Below are 17,787 nucleotides of genomic sequence, written 5' to 3'. Positions count from 1 at the left end.
AGTTGCCGTTGTTAGTAATTAACACTGCACAACCGTGCAGTTACAACGGGATTTCGTGTGCCTTTGCGCACCCCCATGAGACTCCTACGGAGCCTTGGGAGCACAGATACGGGCAAAAATGTCGCCGACAGTGAAAATGCACGCAGAAAATCGACCAATGTGAGTGAACTAATCGGAACCTATGGGTTTTAATGGTTGCAGTTGCCGTGGCCAAATGTCCATGCGGAAAAGCGTCCGTGTGAAGGAGACCTTAGAGCCTTTCTCTAATCCTGCCCAGTCAATTGACTTCGCCACAGATGGACTCCAGGCAAGTTCTAGAAACCTTTCCAGGATGACCAATGGTTCCCTTTAAAGGACAACATCAAGAGCCTCAGCATTTAATGGAAACATTCTAATTCAAAGCCAGTCTTTTATTTATTGGTTATAACATATGCAGACAAGGACCCGACAATATGTAAAAGCCAAAGTATCCACACAAACAAGTATTGGTGCCTACATGTAAAGGAAGAAACAGTAGGATTGTGTTCGCAGTTATGAAAGGGTCATGTGGATGTGTATACAGGCTCGGACTGTGAACTGGTGGACCCCCTGATGGGCTCTGAGCCAGGAGCCAGACCCCCATCTGCTATTTTGTCTGTTTATAGAGACACATAGGTTGGTGTGAATGATATCTAGGTGTATCTATGTGGCCACTATCTTCCTATCCTAGGCTCCACCTAGGCTTATATTTCAAGCCCTTCCCCAAAAATCATCGCTGCGGGGGATGCCTGCTAAACTACGGCCTGACCCTATTGAAAGCAATGGGAGAGCATCGCGGACTTCTGCCACAGCTGTGGCAGAAGTCCGCGATGTACTCCCTATGTCTTCCACGGGGTTGGTGCTGCCGCCGGCCCCATTGAAAACACTGAGCGATATTGCAGATTTTTTTCTCTGCGCTCTGAGGTTTGAGGGTAAAACCATTGAAAATCATTGGTTTGATGATCATGGCTGTCGCATCGCAAGAAGAAATATGGCTAGTGGGTGTCCACCCCTAGGCAGAGAGTCAGGGACGTATCTCCAGAAGTCTACAACCCTTAACTTTTAATATTAAACCCATTCATTTAATTATGACCCATTTCTGTGGCAGATCCTCCATGGTGCGACCCCTCCCCTAGTAAAGACCCCTAACAGGAGCCACATTGGGGGGTAAGAGGGTGACCCTGATGGACAGTTACTGGATGGTACTATCTCGCCTCTAGACATCGCGCACGCTCCCTAGTTAGTCCCAGCCTTGGACATAAACAGATCTCTGTACAACACATCTCACATATATATATAGGATCCCACTGAAGAGAGAACGCTCCGCACAACGTTAATTCCTGCTGTCAGAGTAGCTTGGAGGCGCTTCTATGCAGATCGCTGGCTCAGCTGAGTATGGCGGAGGGAGAAGAGAAGAAGCGTTGTTGGGTATCACATACACCTGCAGCAGAGAAGCAAACATGAGACACTTCACAGACATATTCCACAAGTATATTGGTAGAGCGGAGGGGCACAATGTTGTGGCATGCAGCAGCGATACATGAGGCGAGACCACGTGTGGGGCACGACTGCTCAGCGCCGGGTATTGCCCATAGGGGCGAGAAGTCGTTGTCTACATTGTTGAGTAGTTTATCCAACATGATCTTTGGGACACGAAGCGGAATACTACGACCTGACCAGTGATCCTCCCGCTAATCTACCCTGGGGCTGCGCTCTTTATCCGCACGCTGACCAGCTGATATTTGGTGATCGCTGGTCCCTTGTGTCTGACTGATGCCGTTTCCCAGGAGGTTCACCTGGTTTGCTCCGTTATCCCCGACCTCCTGACTATGTAGGGTGTTTTGTGACCCTCTATCTTATGTAACTTCCCGGTTCCAAACAAGCGTGAAATTTGGCAGGAGCATTCTGTAGGTTCTAAATAGGAAAAGTACAAAAGTATTGGCGCCCCTGTGTAATGTAACTAATAACACACATCTGGACCGCAAAAAACATGAAATTCGCCATGATCATTTTTACGTATAAGCAATGAGCTCAACCTGATGTCAGCTGGCCTCCCATTGGCTGACAGTCAGGTTTACTCTTACTGGTGTAGAGCCCAAGGGCGAGGAAGAAGCTTTACCAGTCCCTGTGCAGGAGGAGGAGTTCAGGAAAGAGGTTATAAAAGGAAGTGATGCAGGCAGGTAGTCCGACTCAGTCGGGAGTGAGGGAGGAGAGGCTGCAGTTCTGCTGTCGGGGAGGAGGACCGAGGCAGGGTGAAGTGATAAAACCAGCTCCCTTGGCATCTTGCAGCAGCAGAGAAAGAAAAAGGGATCCTTTCTGAGGTCCATCCTCATCTCACAGTGAGCTATAGCTGCCCGGGTTAGCATGAAGCCACCGGCCCCTCCGCTTCATTATGGCCTTCAGTCTAATTCAAATCAGTCATCTTAATCCACTAGTGGGGAAATGGTCTAGTTAGATCAATCTACAGTAAAGCGAGATCGCTGTAAAGTCAGCGTATCATCGAGTCAACACCGCTACATCTAGTTACTCAAACTGCCTGCAGATATGGCTGCAGATACCTTACAGAGAACTAATAACTCAGTTGTTACTGCAATTTTCAAAGTTTAGTAAACCTGCACCCTCTCAGTCTACTAAAATCCCACCGGACTCGTCTCCGTTATTTCTGCGGCATCTCATCCTGAGTGCCCAGTTAGAGAGCTGGCATCACGTGACAAGGACTAGGCCTCCGGTCATACGGACAGTAGGTTCACTCGATGATTAGGACAGTACACCGCATTACTTATGTGGTGCATTCTACTAAGCCAATGACAGCAGCCTATTAGACTCTGCTGGAGGCGGGGCCTAATAGGCTCAGGTAAATGACAGACAAGGTGGCCTTTGTCAGGCTTCTGGCTGCCATGGGAACCCTTGCCAAAACACTGCGGGGTGCCGATGGGTGACAGAAGGAGCCCTTCCTCTGCCATGCGCTAACATGCTGCAGTTGCCATTGATCGTGGCATGTGAGGAGTTAAACTTACAGGATCAGGGGTTAGAGCCGGAGTCGGGCTGTCAGTAGTCACACAAGTGTTTTTCATGCGTTTTAATCCCGTTTTTGTACACGACATCTCGTACACGGCGTCATGGACGCCACATTGCAGGATGAGCCGGGGGGCGCGGGGGGGCGCGGGGGGGGGCTTACAATATTTGTTGGTTTTAATCAATACCATTTACACCGGAGGCGCCTCACGCCGGCGCCGGGCCGCTTCAGGGCTGCCGTCTCTGTCAGAAAAACTGAAATGGATGCATTTTCCCCATTAATCTCAATGAGGTTTCAGAAAACCCCCAAAACAAGCAGGATTGAGGAAAATAGCGCAGTCTGCAGCGAAAAACATGGAGAGCTGACGGAGTGGAGCGAACTGGAGCCTCGCCGTTTGTTGTCCTTTTTAGGAAACCCCATTGACATCAATGATGAAAAAAACGGATCTGTTTTTTTTCTTTTAAAAACAGAGCAAAGAAACGGAAACCCAAAGTGACCCCAACGGCGGTGTGAGCGCGGCCTTACAAGGCGGGTTTATATCAGTAGTCAGGCAGATAACAGAGAGACTAAGAGGATGATTAGTGGCTGCGTGCGACCTCCATTGTCCTGCAGGGTATATCGTCTGGCTCATCCGCCCGTCTGCTTAGTGACGCCTGTGAGTGGCCAATAGACATCAATGGGCTCTGAGCGCCACATACTATGTGCGCGAACAGTCTGCGTGTGACATGCGCCCGTGTCACTGAGCCCTAACTGTGCCCCTCTGAGCCCCTCTCTTTAGCTTAGATGTGGAGAACACGATGAGTAGAATGAATGCGTGGCGCAGGCTGGGACTGCAGGTAGGCAGGAGACGGCGAGAGCATCTAAGCAGCGTGGCAGCGGAGGATGCCCCGCCAGCTGATGCCCCACGCACCATGTAGTGCTACACAAACAGCCGTATACTTTGGAAGTAATCCTTAATGTAAGGAGTTTACTGCAGGGTGAGAATACATCTCGTCCCCTAATTCCCCATGTGGCGCCCTCTACAGGAGCCATTTTCATAATGAATACTAGTTTTTGTAAGAATAATGTGTAAGAAGCCCCGGGGAGCCTAACATCGATTCTGGAGGTCAGCCTCCTCTCTCCCTCGAGATATAGCTGGAAATGGCTAGAGTTGGGTTAAATGGGGCGAGTGAGACCAAGTGTGGGGTAAAGAATAAGTGAGTCCGAGTCCAGTAGGACCTTATGAGGGGGCAATTCCACAGTCTAAGGAGGCGCCAGTCCGACCCCACTGACAACAGCATAGAGCCCCAGAATCCTTCTGCTGGAGTGAGATGTGACGTATGGACTAGTTTGAGGAGCATATCAGAACATCTGGGCATAGCTAAAAGCGGAGCGGTTGTAGGAATGGTAGGGGAGTAAAGGCTGGGCTTTCTAGGGCCCGGTTACTTATTGATAAGTTAGTCGTAATCTAAGGGGCGATGAAGCCGTTTGTAGGTTAAAGCGATAGCAGCTTTTCGAGAGTGGCGTTAATGACTTGAGTGCCGAATGGGGAGATCCGCCCTCGGGCCGTTATTACACTAAGGACTTCTAAGATGTAACGGTTAACCTATAAGCAGTGACAGAAGGGGCCGTGTGCATTCGGAATGCCTAGTTTAATTCAGGGGGGTTTCATATCTGCACCCGGGCTTCCGTTTTCTCGCTCTTTTTGGGGAGCAGGAAACGTGAATCCCCACAGCTGTCCATGTAAAGACTAAAGAGACCGACCTGAAGAGCGGCCGCTTCATAGCATCTTATGGACCGACATCCTGATACCAAGACTGGGATAGTCAGGATGAACTGCAGCAGATTAGTCAGGATGAGGAAGCAGACAGTGACCACAGTCGTTCCCTGCGAAAACAGAAATATGAACCCAAAATCATAAAGGCAAAACAATACAAAGATGAACCACTACTATCTCAGCCATTATTTCAGTGGTGTACACAGGGGGCAGCTATGGGGTCAAACCATACTCCCAATGGTCACAATGGTGTGCAACGCAGCAGGACAACAACCGGAGCTCCTTCAGCTTGGAGCCCACTGACCGGGGAGTCTCCGCACCGATCGGGGCGCTCCAGGGCTTTTTCACATCACGTAACTTCAGGCTGCACCCAATTACTCAGTAGGCTGCAGGGTTCCCTGGTGGCACATGACTTTAGGCCACAACCCACTTCTCCACAGACTTCTCATACTTACTTCCGCATTCCACCATGGCAGTAATGCCAACATCTTTCTGTCACCCCCCCCCCCCCCATTAGTACCACATACAGGCACCACCCTGTGGGGCAAGATGATCCCTACCATCCGTCAGACTCACACGCCCCTCTCAGCACTGCGAAGCGTACAATGGCTGACAGCGGGTCATGTGATAAACCGATAGCTGGCAGAGCGCAGGGGCATTCAGCCCTTTGATTGGGCCAATTTTTCATCAAAATTTTGAGAGAACCATCCTTTTTGCATTTTTCTATCTCCGACGCAGTGTGAGGGGTTTTTAGCGGCATGAGCTGACGCTCTCATTGGTATCATTTTGGGGTGCAGACAACATTTTTGAATAGTTTTTATTACCTTTTCGGAGATTAGCTGCTTAAAAAGACGCGATTCTCACATTTTGTTTCGGACTCCGTTTAGCGTGCGACATAAGTGACGCGATATCCCTATTCGGCGCAGCGGTGCGGAAATATCAAATATAATACAGATGTTATCATTTTACTGCTTTTGAATAAAAGTATTTCCATTGTATTTCTTTCCTGCATTGCCGCGGAGCGGAGCGGCCTGAGGCTCGTTTATGGGGATGAGTTGGCGGGTTCGTTGGTACCATTTTAGGGAGCGTGGGACTTTTGATGAATTTTTGATGTGTTTTTTGGGAGTTGAGGTACAAAAAAGTAACATTTCTGCGGGTCATTGCGATTCCAAATTTATGTACTTCTCTTTTTTTACATTTGACTACTTTGGGACAATAAACACGTTTCACAGAAAACCTTTATTTTTGCGCTGCCGTATTTCTTGTGTTCCCATCCATGGGCTGCGGCTCTGCAGGGGGAGGCGGCGTTTTCATTTGCACCATTTTGGGCTGCATGCGACTTTTCAATCGCTTTTTATTGCATTTTTTGTGCGGCAGGAAGATCCAAATCCGTGATGTTTTTGAGGTGTTTATTTTGTGACGGTGTTCAGCATATGGATTGAATAGTAATGCTGCAGTGCCGCTCCTCGGGAACGCCTCAATACCGCATTTGTGGGGTCGTTTTTAATTGGAAAAATGGCGACTTTTAGATTTATTTTTTCAGGGAAAAGAGTTTAAGTGTAAAAATATATTTTATTACTTCTTTTCTTTACTAGATTTTTTGTCCCACAAAGGGACTTGATGCGATCCTTTGACTGCTTAGATAATACACTGCACTATTCATGTAGTGCAGTGTATTATCTGCATTGTCACCTTCATCACTCACATTATAGCCTGTTACTGCAAGTGATGACACTGACCAACGCAGGCCACTATACATGCCGGACAGGGGCGCAGCTAAAGGCTCATGGGCACAGGTGCAAAAGTTTATCTTCAGGCCTCCTAATGTCTCTTAACCCCTTAATGCAGAAGCGTAACTTGAAGCTTCTGGGCCCCAATGCAAAACCTGTAACGGGGCCCCAACTGTAAGCTTTATTCATAGTACTGGGCTCCCTATATGGAGAAGAGACGCCTTATGGGCCCCTAAAGCTCCTGGGCCTGGGAGCAACCGCATCCCCTATTGGTATGCCAGTGATGTCAGACCCGGAGGTCACAATTTGACTTCCGGTTGCCATAGCAAGCATTGGCACCCTGTCATCGAATCGCAGATGTGCCAATGGGGTGAAGGAGGGAACCCCCTTCCCCTCCAAACCCTCTAGATGCCACAGTCTGCAACTTACAGCTGCGATCCCAATCTGATTTATGGGGTCTCAGCTTCTGAGACCCCTGATAATTCAGTGCCATCCATGTATGCTGTGATGCCCGAACTACTGGGCTGCTGTGCTGTACAGGAAGGGGTTAATGAGCCACTCTGACTGGCATTCTTGTAAAGGAAGAGAAATGCTAAAGGTGGGATGATTAAACCTGTGGATCATGGAAGGAAGACTGGGGGGAAGAGAGCATCAAGTCAACGGCGCCGATACAAGCCTTATTGGTGTGACCATAACTTATCATTAACGTCTAACCCAAGTAGCCACAAGTGCGGCGTCCCCGGGGCCTCACCCTGCCGCTGTACGAAGGGTAGCGGGTATTCACATCCAGGCTGTTCAGTGCCGTGCCAACACAAGACAGGAAGACATTGCTGACATTCATAGCAAAGGCCAGTTTAATCTGCAAAGACAGGAGAAACAATGTCACCCCAGGCGGGTTACTGCGAGAGGTAAGAGGCATGCTGGGAAACGTTTGCTAAATAGTGGGAGGGTTGGCGCACCTCCAACCTCTGAACAACACTTTGCAGTAATTCCATTTTTTTACATCGGGCCCACCATTTCTACATAAGCCACACCCTCTGCCCCCTTAGAGGGGCTTCACACTGGCGATCGCCATTTTACCGCAAGAAAATTGTGGCAAAATGGCATCTTGGTCCGGCAGTTACAGCAGCGTGCGCGGTCAGACCAACCCCCCAGTACAGCAGGTTTTACATTTTCACTCCAGACATCCGTCAATGGGGAAAAAAGAAAATGTCCATTTCTTCAAGGGGTTAAACAGAACATAGCTGAACACGGATTCCGTCCAACGAGGACCATCTACCAAATTCATCAGTATAATCGGTTCCATATTTGTCTCTGCAGTCTGTAGGCGCGGCCCATCCTGCAGCTCCCACCCCAAGTTACTAAACGAATCAGATGTTGTGCTCCCCATAAACTCCAGTGCCCCCTGCAGCCTTCCCCTGTCCCCCCTTGAATGCTGTCCCCTCCTTCCCACTGTGAGAAGGTGAAGGTGTTAGCCCACTAACAAGATGTATGAATGCATGTGGAGGCCTACAAGATCTGCAGACAGAGGTTAGTGCAGTGTAGGCCCTATCCACAAGACGTGGCCTCACGTGGCAGATGGGCTCACACATGTTGATCAAGAAGCTCACATCTTTGTGCAGTCAGTAACTTAGTTTGGGGAAGTGAAAAGCTGTTTCTTTTGGTTCCGGGTAAGGATACAAGATGCCGGGTGGGCTATTTCACCTTCCAATTGCTGCTGTACAAACAGACATGCACGGCCAGAGGATCCGTCGGCTGTCACCGACATCCATACACTACAGAGACGGGGCAGAAGCATTGCGTGCACTGTCCGGCATGGAGACCATCTTTTCAGGAAGCTGGTAAGTGCTACTCACCTACAGGCATTATACTCTATTACCCATGCTGTATACGCGGCCCCGTGAGTTGATGACTGAACCCATTGACATGGTCTTCATTTTTAGGGTTCTATAAAGCTGTAGTTTGTTATACATGATAGTGTCAGCAGAGGGCGCTATAACCTTCACTGTGCAGTACAAGAGCGTGTCGGCATCCGATGGTGGGGCACGGGCTGCCGTTCCATCATGGTGTTATAGGGGTATTAGTTACCTGGATAAAGTATAGCCTTCAGAGCCCTGGATGAATGGAGCTGCCAATGTATTCACTAGTCACCCGGCAAACGATGGACCTCCGGGCATCTGGGCATTATTAGTATGGCACTATTTATCTGGACACTATATGGTGTCAGCACCGAGCGGAAATGACACCTCCATGAACTGCTATATAATAATCTGTGTATTCTGGACCCACGCAGGCAGACCTGACAAAAGGCTTCTCTATGATGATCTTGTTACTGCTAATCCGACCAATACCACCCAGTGGGCCCAGTGCATGGCTAATAAGATGGATCCCGGCTCTACGGGATAGTCAGTGATAGTCCATGGGCATATTGATCTACCGATCGTCCGCACGGGTGACCCACGTGGATTCAGTTATACCCGTGGACATGAGGCCCAAGCAGTAGTGGCCGATACTTCCTGCGGATCACAACCTTCAACAGGTATTAGCAACAATACCCAACATCAGCTACAGAAGAGGGACGAATCTCAGGGACCTTGTAGTCCATAATCATAGAAACACAGTATGTGAGGCTGAAGGGAGACAAGGTCCACCTGATTCAGCCCCCCCCCCCGCCCCGTTCATCCAGAGGAAGGCAAAAAAAAAACCAACGAGGCAGAAGCCAAACAGCCTATTTGGGGGGGAATTCCTTCCTGGCTCCGAAATGGCAGCCAGAGTAATCCGACATCTTCAAGTAGAGATCCTGATTGGTTGACAGTGCGGATCGGTGGCGGCTGCCGGTGTGGAGGTTCTTCTTTTTACTCCAGTGTCATGAAACCTTACATTTTTTAATTATTAAGAAGAAGTTTATCATAAAACAATTCATGAATTGTAGACGTAGCGCAGTTATGGAGGGATGGCACCGTGGGGGCACCGTGGGGCACCGTGGGGGCACCAGCTCTCTCCAGCTCCCTCCATCTCCCCCAAGTCTTTGGGTTGGAGCCCGGTTAAATTGGGGCCATGTAAAAGGATTTTTTCGCTGACAGCCATATGAGGGCTTGTTTTTGCAGGACAAGTTGTATTTTTAATGGCACCACTTGTACATAGAACGGGTTTTAAAATGTTTATTTTTGGAGTGGGGGTTAACCCCTTCCCGCTCCAGGACTTACATTTACATCCTGGAGTGTCGGGGTATGTATGAAGAGAGGTCGAGAGGTGACCTGTCTTTATACATTGTGGGCGTCAGCTGTTTATTACAGCTGACACCCGCGGGCAATAGCTGCGATCGTCCATTCAGTTGTTAACCCTTTAAATGCTGCTGTCAATTCTGTAGCATTACGTCATACTGCAGGAGCGATCAAAGCATCGCATGTTGTAGTCCCCCAGGGGGGCTTAAAAGTAAAGTAAAAACAAGATCAATAAAGTTTTTTTAATTGTAAAAAAAAAAAAAAAGTAATAAAAGTTTAAATCCCCCCCCCCCCTTTTGCCATATCTGTAATTAAAAAAATCTACATCAAAAAATAAAAATACATATCTGGTATCACTGGATCCATAAATGTCCGATCTACCAAAGTAGCGCATTATTTACTCCGCAGGGTGAACGTCGTCTGAAAAAAAAAGAAAGAAAGCCAGAAATGCACTTTTTCAGTCACCCTCTCTCCCAGAAAAAACGCAATAAAAAGCGATCAAAAAGTCGTACGTATTCCAAATTAGTACTAACAGAAAATACAGGACGTCCTGCAAAAAATGAGCCCTCGCTCAACTACGTCGACGGAAAAATAAAAAAGTTATTGTGCGCAGAAGATGGCAGAAAATAATTGAAACAAATTAAATGTCTTTGAAAAAAAATAAAAGAGTAGTATAGTAAAAAAAAAAAAACTATACAAGTTTGGTATCGCAGTAATCGTACCGACCCGCAGAATAAAGTTATCAGGTCGCTTTTGTTGCAGTTTGTGCGCCGTAGAAACAAGACGCACTGAAAGATGGCGGAATGTCGTTTCTTTTTCATTGTACTCCACTTTTTAAAAAGTTTTTCAGTCCATTATATGGTACATTAAATAGCATCAGTGAAAACTACAACTCGTCCCGCAAAAAACAACAACCCTCATACAGCGACGGCGATGGAGAAATAAAGGAGTTATGATTTTTTTAAAGGGGGGAGGAAAAAACAAAAATGGAAAAAAAAGGGGGGGCCGTGTCATTAAGGGGTTAAAAAACTGAAATGGCATGATTGTTTGTTGGTTTTGCTCTACTGGCGTTCACCAGGGGGTAAACCATGATAACGCTATTCTCTGGATCAGCGAAGTAGCACTCAGCCCAAGTTTATGCCGATTTTTAGGTCTTGCTCTTGTGGACTGGCGCTGCGGCTCCCGCTCCAGGATATCCGTATTTATCCCCCATAGGGTTGTATGGGGACTTTTTTCGCAGGACCACCTGTAGTCTTATTGCTGCTGCTTTGGGCTACAGAGGACTTTTTGATCCCACTTTTAATTCTGTTTTTTGGAGCTAGGAGAGGCAAAAAGCAGCAATTCTAAATTAGTTTTTTCGTTTGTTAGCCAACATATTCCCTTCGCTCAGTGGGCCGATACAATTAGGGCTCTACCAAATTATGTCATTTTAATACTTTTACACAAAAAAATTTGACTTTGCACCCCCACATTCCAGGGCCCATAACGCTTTTATTTTTGCACCTATGGAGCTATTTCAGTTCTTGCTTTTTGCAGGAAGAGTTGTACTTCTTAATTGGCAAGTTGTACTCTACAATGACATCATTGAATGGCTGCAATTGGTTAATCCAGCGTCACGTCAGCCAATGAAAGCCGGAGCTGGATTAACCAATCAGAGCATTAGCCTCCAGGAGGCGAGGTATTCAAGCCCCACTTCCAGGAGGAACTGCTCTGTCGGCTTGAAGGAGGACGCGGCAGTCTGCAGCAGCGACGGAGGTCAGCACGAGGACCGGAACGCCGGCGGTAGGTGAGTATTGATTTTTTTATAACATATAGCCTAAGGGCTTATATTTCAAGCCTCTCCCCCCAAATCAGGGAAGGTCCTATTATACGAGTAGGTCTTACTATCAGGGAAACACAGTAGATCAACATTGTCTTCATTCAGCCTAACATATTATGTTACTAGAGGTACACGATTGCTTCCTTCCTTCTCTGTGTATTGGAGTAGTTGATTTCTGGGTATCCTGGTGGCTCTGGGGATTCTGACCACCATTGTGGAGCCGGGAAGGAATTTTTCCCCCAAAATGGGTGAAAGCTTTCTATATTCAGCTAAATACTGGTAATCTTTGCTTTTGCTTTTGCTAGTCTTTTCTCAGTTTCTTTGCTGTGTTAGTGCATCTCTCCTGGTGTGCTGTCTGCAATAATCAGGTCCTAGGTAAAGACCGTGGGGCCGTCCTTACCAGGACGCCTACTCCGCTGCTAGGCAGGGGCTCCGCATTTTCCACCAAACTGTGCCCGGATTGGTATAATCTGTTTCTGCTGTGTATTATATGTGCTTCTGGCGTTTCTTTGTGAACGCTGCCCTGCGTCTGGTGCTCCTGTGCGGACATGACACAAACTATTTTGCATGTAATACATCATTGTTGATGTTTGAAACTTTGGTAGGTCCCTTGGATTGTCAATATTGATACAAGCTCCCTTTTAATTTGTGGATTTGTGACCTGCATCTTTGATTGGCTCTTTTGTAATGCCCTCACTGCCCTAAAGTACCATGTATGCTCACATTTACCCCTTCACTGCCCTAGACCACCAGGGATCCTTATATTTCCTATTGCCAAGTACTAGCTCCGCAGTGATAATAGGGCAACTGTAGGAGTGCTTTCATATTGGTGAATCTCCACCAGGATGCAGAAGAATTTGTGCTCCTGCAGAAGACTCAGCACTGAGATCAGCATGGCAAATTCATTTTGATTCCGAATTGAAAATGACTTAAATCTCTCCACAATTCTGCATGAAAATCCACATTTAGCCATGTAGATTGTGGTGTGGATTCCTACAGCAGCAAATCCCGCTGCATCTTGGTGCAATCATACCACTCATGTGAAAGAGCCCTAAAACTGATCAAAAACTGCTGATTACAAACCCCAATTAAGTCAAATAGATACATTGATACCAAATTACTTACATATTGAGATGATCTACTAGCGCCAGCATAGAATGTCAGGGACCCAGTGGCAATAAACTGCAAAAAGCAAGAAATATGTTACATATAAGGGTGGCTACTCACTAGCTATATATTTTTTTATGCGCGAGAGGAAGTGCCTCGCAGCACAGAGAAAACTCTGCGATATCGCATGCTGTTTCCAATGGGGCCGGCGGCAGCGTCAGCCTCATCGAAAACATAGGGAATATATTGCGGACTTCTGTCATAGCTATGACAGCTATGGCAGGGGATTCCTCCATCCCTGCGGTGATTGCGGGGGATGAAGGAATCCTCTGCCACAGCTGTGGCAGAAGTCCGTGATGCTATCCCATTGCTTTCAATGGGGTCGGCACTGCTGTGGCCCCAATGAAAGCAGTCGGTTGCAGACAACCTCTGCAGCGATAATTTTCGGAGAAGGGCTTGAAATATAAGCCCTTCCCTGAAAATCAGCCCTAGCTGTTAAAAAAAAAAAAAAAGAAAAAAAAGAAAAAATTATACTCACCTAGAAGAGCTGTCCGGCTCCTCTCTCCGGCACGGTCTTCTTCTGTGTTCTGGAGGCCGGGGATTGAAAAATCCCCACCCCCAGAAAGCACTGGTGTAATTGGCTGAGCGCTGTGTCTTCGCTGCGGGGGTTGCCTACAACCCTCTGCTTTCAATAGGGCTGCAGCAGTGCCGACCTATTGCATGCAATGGGATAGCATTGTGGACCTCTGCCACAGCTCTGACAGCAGTGGCAGGGGATTCCTTCATCCCCGCGGTCCTGCAGGAATGAAGGAATCCCCTGCTATAACTGTCACAGCTGTGGCAGAGGTCCGCTATGTACTCCCTATGTTTTCAATGGGGTTGACGCTGCTGCCCCCGACCCCATTGAAGACACTGAGCGATATCGCAGATTTTTTTCTCTGCGCTGCGAGACTTAAGAATAAAATGAGTATAAAATCATTGAACGTCACTGGCTTCATAATCAGGCTCAATTCAGTGAAAACAGCAATACATGTCGTCCTCACCAGGCTAAAGAGCCTTTTACATCAGGAAGGGGGCGTGTGTGGCGCACACGTATGAATAAGCCCTGCGTGCACAAAAACGTACCGTACTATGTGCTAAACCATACACATTTGCGCATACGCTCTTCTGAAGCCGCTCTGAGTGCCCCTTGGACTAGAGGTCAGGCTAGTAAAGGCTTCTCACAGGATTTAGCCCCCACGGACCGCACCCCACGCCCTGCTGTTCTCTCATTGTTGGGTATGTCACAACACACGAGGGCCACGTCGGCAGTCCATAGGATACCCCAGCAGGGAGGCTACAGCGCGAGGGCCCGCCACCGGACATGTGACCTACAGGTCCTTCACAGTAACCATCACTAGACTGATAATACGGATACAAGACAAGTAACGCCGCACAGTCACAGCAGAGGGACGTAGTCAGAGGACTGTATGCCTCAGTGCAGTTTATGAGGTTGATTTGCGCACGTATTGGCGCACAGTGCTGTACTTTTTGCACCGATCGACAGTCCACATGGACGCTGCACTCCCACAACCACTGGGATTTAAAAGGCTATTTGGCCTAATGAGATGCAGATATGTCCTGTTTCTCATGGAATGGCGCAGCATATTGCACATTTCCGCACCTCCCATAGAGCTCTACGGGTTCTATTCTCTGCGCCTGCAAGCGTATAGTTTGTGTGCACAGATACAGTTGTCTGAAGAAGCCCTAAGTGTCAGTTCGGAGATATATGGCATTTACCACCGCCTTACATACTCCATATACCAAAGCATCATTGTCTGTTAGTATGAACCTGGCATTCCATTTATTGACCTTGCTTTTGACATAAACCCATAGCAGCCCCGTAGACCTTTATTAGGCCCTTGACTGCCATGGCAACCCCGAGCCCCCTGTATTATGTTTGCAGGTGGCAATGGGTAACGAAAGGAAGCCAATCCCATCAAACAACTTAGATGCCGCAGTTGTTATTGACCACAGCATTTAAGGGGTTAAGCGGCTGGAATCAGAGTGATCTGTGGTCAGGGCCCTTACACTGGGAGCCAGGTTGAAAGTTAATGCTGCACAACGTCTGCGTCTACGCCAAGTGTAATTGTATGTCTTGGCTGCTTAATGTAAGGCAATCCAGACATCATGGAGGCTTATTAGTTGCCGTAGTCTGGAGGTAATGCCCTCTGGAAGCATTCCTTCTAGGAGAGAATACGTCCGATATGTGGTAACAGCCGAGCATCACATATGGGCACACCCTGTCCGCAGAGACGGCCCGGCCTCCGGGGGTGCAGAGCCGCCTTCAGCACTCCTGTGTACTTCTAGACTGAAACTTCCTGCTTGTTCAGCTCAGTTTTTACAGGTGAAAGATACAAATAGTGCGGCCAAAATAATACAAATGTGAAGGGAAACATACAAGTCCAACATGCTCTGGTTACCCCACAACTCCAACAATTGTGGGGCTTCAGTCTGAGTTGGTCATGTAGTCAGTAAGACGTCTCCAGGAATAGACAGGGGATACGTACACACAGGGGGCCCCAAATGTTACTGCCGGTGTAAGAGGAATAGTTGTAGGGAAACAAGCTGCACGATGAGATGCCCATGCCCATCTGAAAGATGCCAACCGCAATCTGCAGGATCTGTGGAAGTAGAAGTAATACAATGTGTCAGGAAGTGTCTACTGATATCATCCGCCAGTCAGATCAGAAATGCTAGAATCAAACTGGTCCCTGCGAGTCATGTTCTAGATGTGGACCGTGGGGCAGTATAGAAGGGGACCATAGACAGCCCGAACAGCCCTAGAACATGCCTTATATGTGCGGGCAATCTGGGTACCCCTGACGTATGAACCCAAGCAGAGCGCCGAGAGACGCCACCAGGGAGCGAGGAGGAGCCAGCAGAACTGCACATGTAGTATAGATAGAAGTTGGCAGGAGCCATCAGCAGCCACATGTGGCCCCCCGGGGATCCCTCATAGAGTTTAGAATGCTGCACATTCACTGTTGGCTGGAGATGAAGACGGGGAAAACCAGAATTTACCATCATAACTATTCTTTCTGAAGCCCAAAACAATAGTTTGTAAGCATCAGCTAAGGGGGGTGGGGGGGTGGTGGTGGTGGGGGGAACGATCAGCAGCCCGCTGGGAATATCCGCATTCACTGCAACAACACATAGCAATCATTTCTCAGCTCTTTTCTTACCCCAATCCATTTTGGTTTTCCTCTCAAAAACATTTGATAAAACTCCATTGTTTGCCTATCGAAAGGAGCATCGGAGAAGCGGTACCACGGGGAGCAGGACATGTCAGAAACCACATACTGTGGTGGGAAATCATCGTCCCCATAGAGCAGAGCCATGCTGGGGAATTACAATCAAACTGGAAGGGATTTCCAAGGATGCGATAAACTCATTCATTCGCTCTGCGTGTAGTCCAGGCTCTTCTACCTGCTTCCTGGGGTGTAACTGTTCACCTACTAGACGTTCTGCTGGCATCACATGATCCAGTACAGGTGAAGGCTTGAGTCATATCTGTGTACACTACCTGCCCTCGTAAACCTCGCCGCTTTGTTTGGGAAGCTTCCTGTGTTTCCGCTCCTTCTGTACTTGACGCCTGGAGACCAGAATGCCCCTCTTCGTATACCCCACCCAATAATCACAGACACCTTTTTTCATTTGGATATTTTATTGGCCACAGCAGCCTTTCTTTAACAAAAACATACATTATGAATTAACGAGGGGGGGAATCCTTGGAGTGACACAATCTGGTGCTCCCACAATCAAACCAAAGTACACGCTGCCCCACAGCCGTAGACAGGCTCAGGGACAACGCAATGTGCCCCTAGGGGGCTACCACACTTGGGGCTTACAGCCGGCGGAGGGTTTACTGCCCCCCACTACCAGCCAAGTCCCTGCACCAGATCCTACACCGATTACAGAGGAGGGAGTCTACAGGTAGGACCATGCCCAACCGACTCCCCCCCTACACATTTTCCACCGCCTCCAAGGACCCCCCACCCGACACTGCTATGACAATTAAACTATCGACCTTCCTCACCCACCAACTAGCAAAACGGGTGGGCGGGCGGGACTCTCTGTAATCTCCTCTCAAGGTGACCACCCACGAAGCGCCCCCACTATATATAACCCCCCTCCCACTAAACTTTCCACCTATCCTGACCCTCACCTCAACCTTCTAGCACTTTCTATCTCCACCTATTCCCAACTTTAACCCTTTCCTGACTACCGGCTATCTGGTCCCCCTCGTCATGCCGGGCTTCCTCTTAAAGGGGCCACGACCCCTCCCGCTCCAGCCCGTGACTTGACGCCTGGAGACCAGAATGCCCCTCTTCGTATACCCCACCCAATAAACACAGACACCTTTTTTCATTTGGATATTTTATTGGCCACAGCAGCCTTTCTTTAACAAAAACATACATTATGAATTAACGAGGGGGGGAATCCTTGGAGTGACACAATCTGGTGCTCCCACAATCAAACCAAAGTACACGCTGCCCCACAGCCGTAGACAGGCTCAGGGACAACGCAATGTGCCCCTAGGGGGCTACCACACTTGGGGCTTACAGCCGGCGGAGGGTCTACTGCCCCCCACTACCAGCCAAGTCCCTGCACCAGATCCTACACCGATTACAGAGGAGGGAGTCTACAGGTAGGACCATGCCCAACCGACTCCCCCACTACACATTTTCCACCGCCTCCAAGGACCCCCCACTCGCCACAGCAAGCACGGCTTAAACCTTAGCCTGCGCCGCCCCCAACAACACCATGGCCCTTTCAATTCCTTCTTGCACCCCCACAGCCCAAATGTCAACACCTACATCATTCAGATGTATACCATCATTCGCCCAATACTCTCCAACCCCCTTCTCTAACTCTGTGTGCCGCACGCAGATCCCCCCGTTCCGTGCTACAAATGCCGAAATGTGTCTATTGATTTTTACTCTGGCCCTATTGATGGCTATCAATGACCTGGCAAATCGCCACTGCTTCCGTGGGATGATCTCCGACCAAACTATGATCATGTTTGGGTAAAGTGTTCTCAGCCTTAGGAAATCATATTGGATATCCCGCCTCAA

The 17,787-nt window shown here is 48.4% G+C and overlaps 1 protein-coding gene across 2 annotated transcripts; it reads right to left on the bottom strand.

Moving 5' to 3' along the window:
- Positions 1–407: 407 nt before the first annotated feature.
- LOC136587600 (membrane-spanning 4-domains subfamily A member 4A-like) lies at positions 408–16,120 on the bottom strand. 2 transcript variants are annotated; one of them, XM_066586286.1, is made up of 6 exons: positions 15,895–16,120; positions 15,220–15,333; positions 12,689–12,745; positions 7,272–7,379; positions 4,778–4,900; positions 408–1,459 (listed from the first exon to the last, which is right to left on the bottom strand). In XM_066586286.1, the coding sequence occupies exons 1-6, from the start codon at positions 16,048–16,050 to the stop codon at positions 1,352–1,354; spliced, it is 666 nt and encodes a 221-aa protein (XP_066442383.1). In that variant the 5' UTR covers positions 16,051–16,120; the 3' UTR covers positions 408–1,351. The 2 variants fall into 2 exon arrangements, with proteins under 2 accessions (XP_066442383.1, XP_066442384.1); XM_066586287.1 differs by lacking the exon at positions 15,220–15,333.
- Positions 16,121–17,787: the final 1,667 nt, after the last annotated feature.

This window comes from Eleutherodactylus coqui, chromosome 13, assembly GCF_035609145.1.
Source record: "Eleutherodactylus coqui strain aEleCoq1 chromosome 13, aEleCoq1.hap1, whole genome shotgun sequence".
NCBI lineage: Eukaryota > Metazoa > Chordata > Amphibia > Anura > Eleutherodactylidae > Eleutherodactylus > Eleutherodactylus coqui.
Note: the sequence above shows the minus strand (reverse complement) of the source record. Positions and strands in the feature narration are given on the sequence as shown.

Excerpts from the sequence above, each read along its gene's own strand:
- LOC136587600 (XM_066586286.1), bottom strand. The coding sequence starts at position 16,050 with ATGGCTCTGCTCTATGGGGACGATGATTTCCCACCACAGTATGTGGTT. Across the intron at positions 4,901-7,271 it reads ACCCTTCGTACAGCGGCAGG|GGAACGACTGTGGTCACTGT; the intron begins GTGAGGCCCCGG and ends CTGTTTTCGCAG. Across the intron at positions 1,460-4,777 it reads ATGAAGCGGCCGCTCTTCAG|GTGTATGTGATACCCAACAA; the intron begins GTCGGTCTCTTT and ends TCTCTGCTGCAG.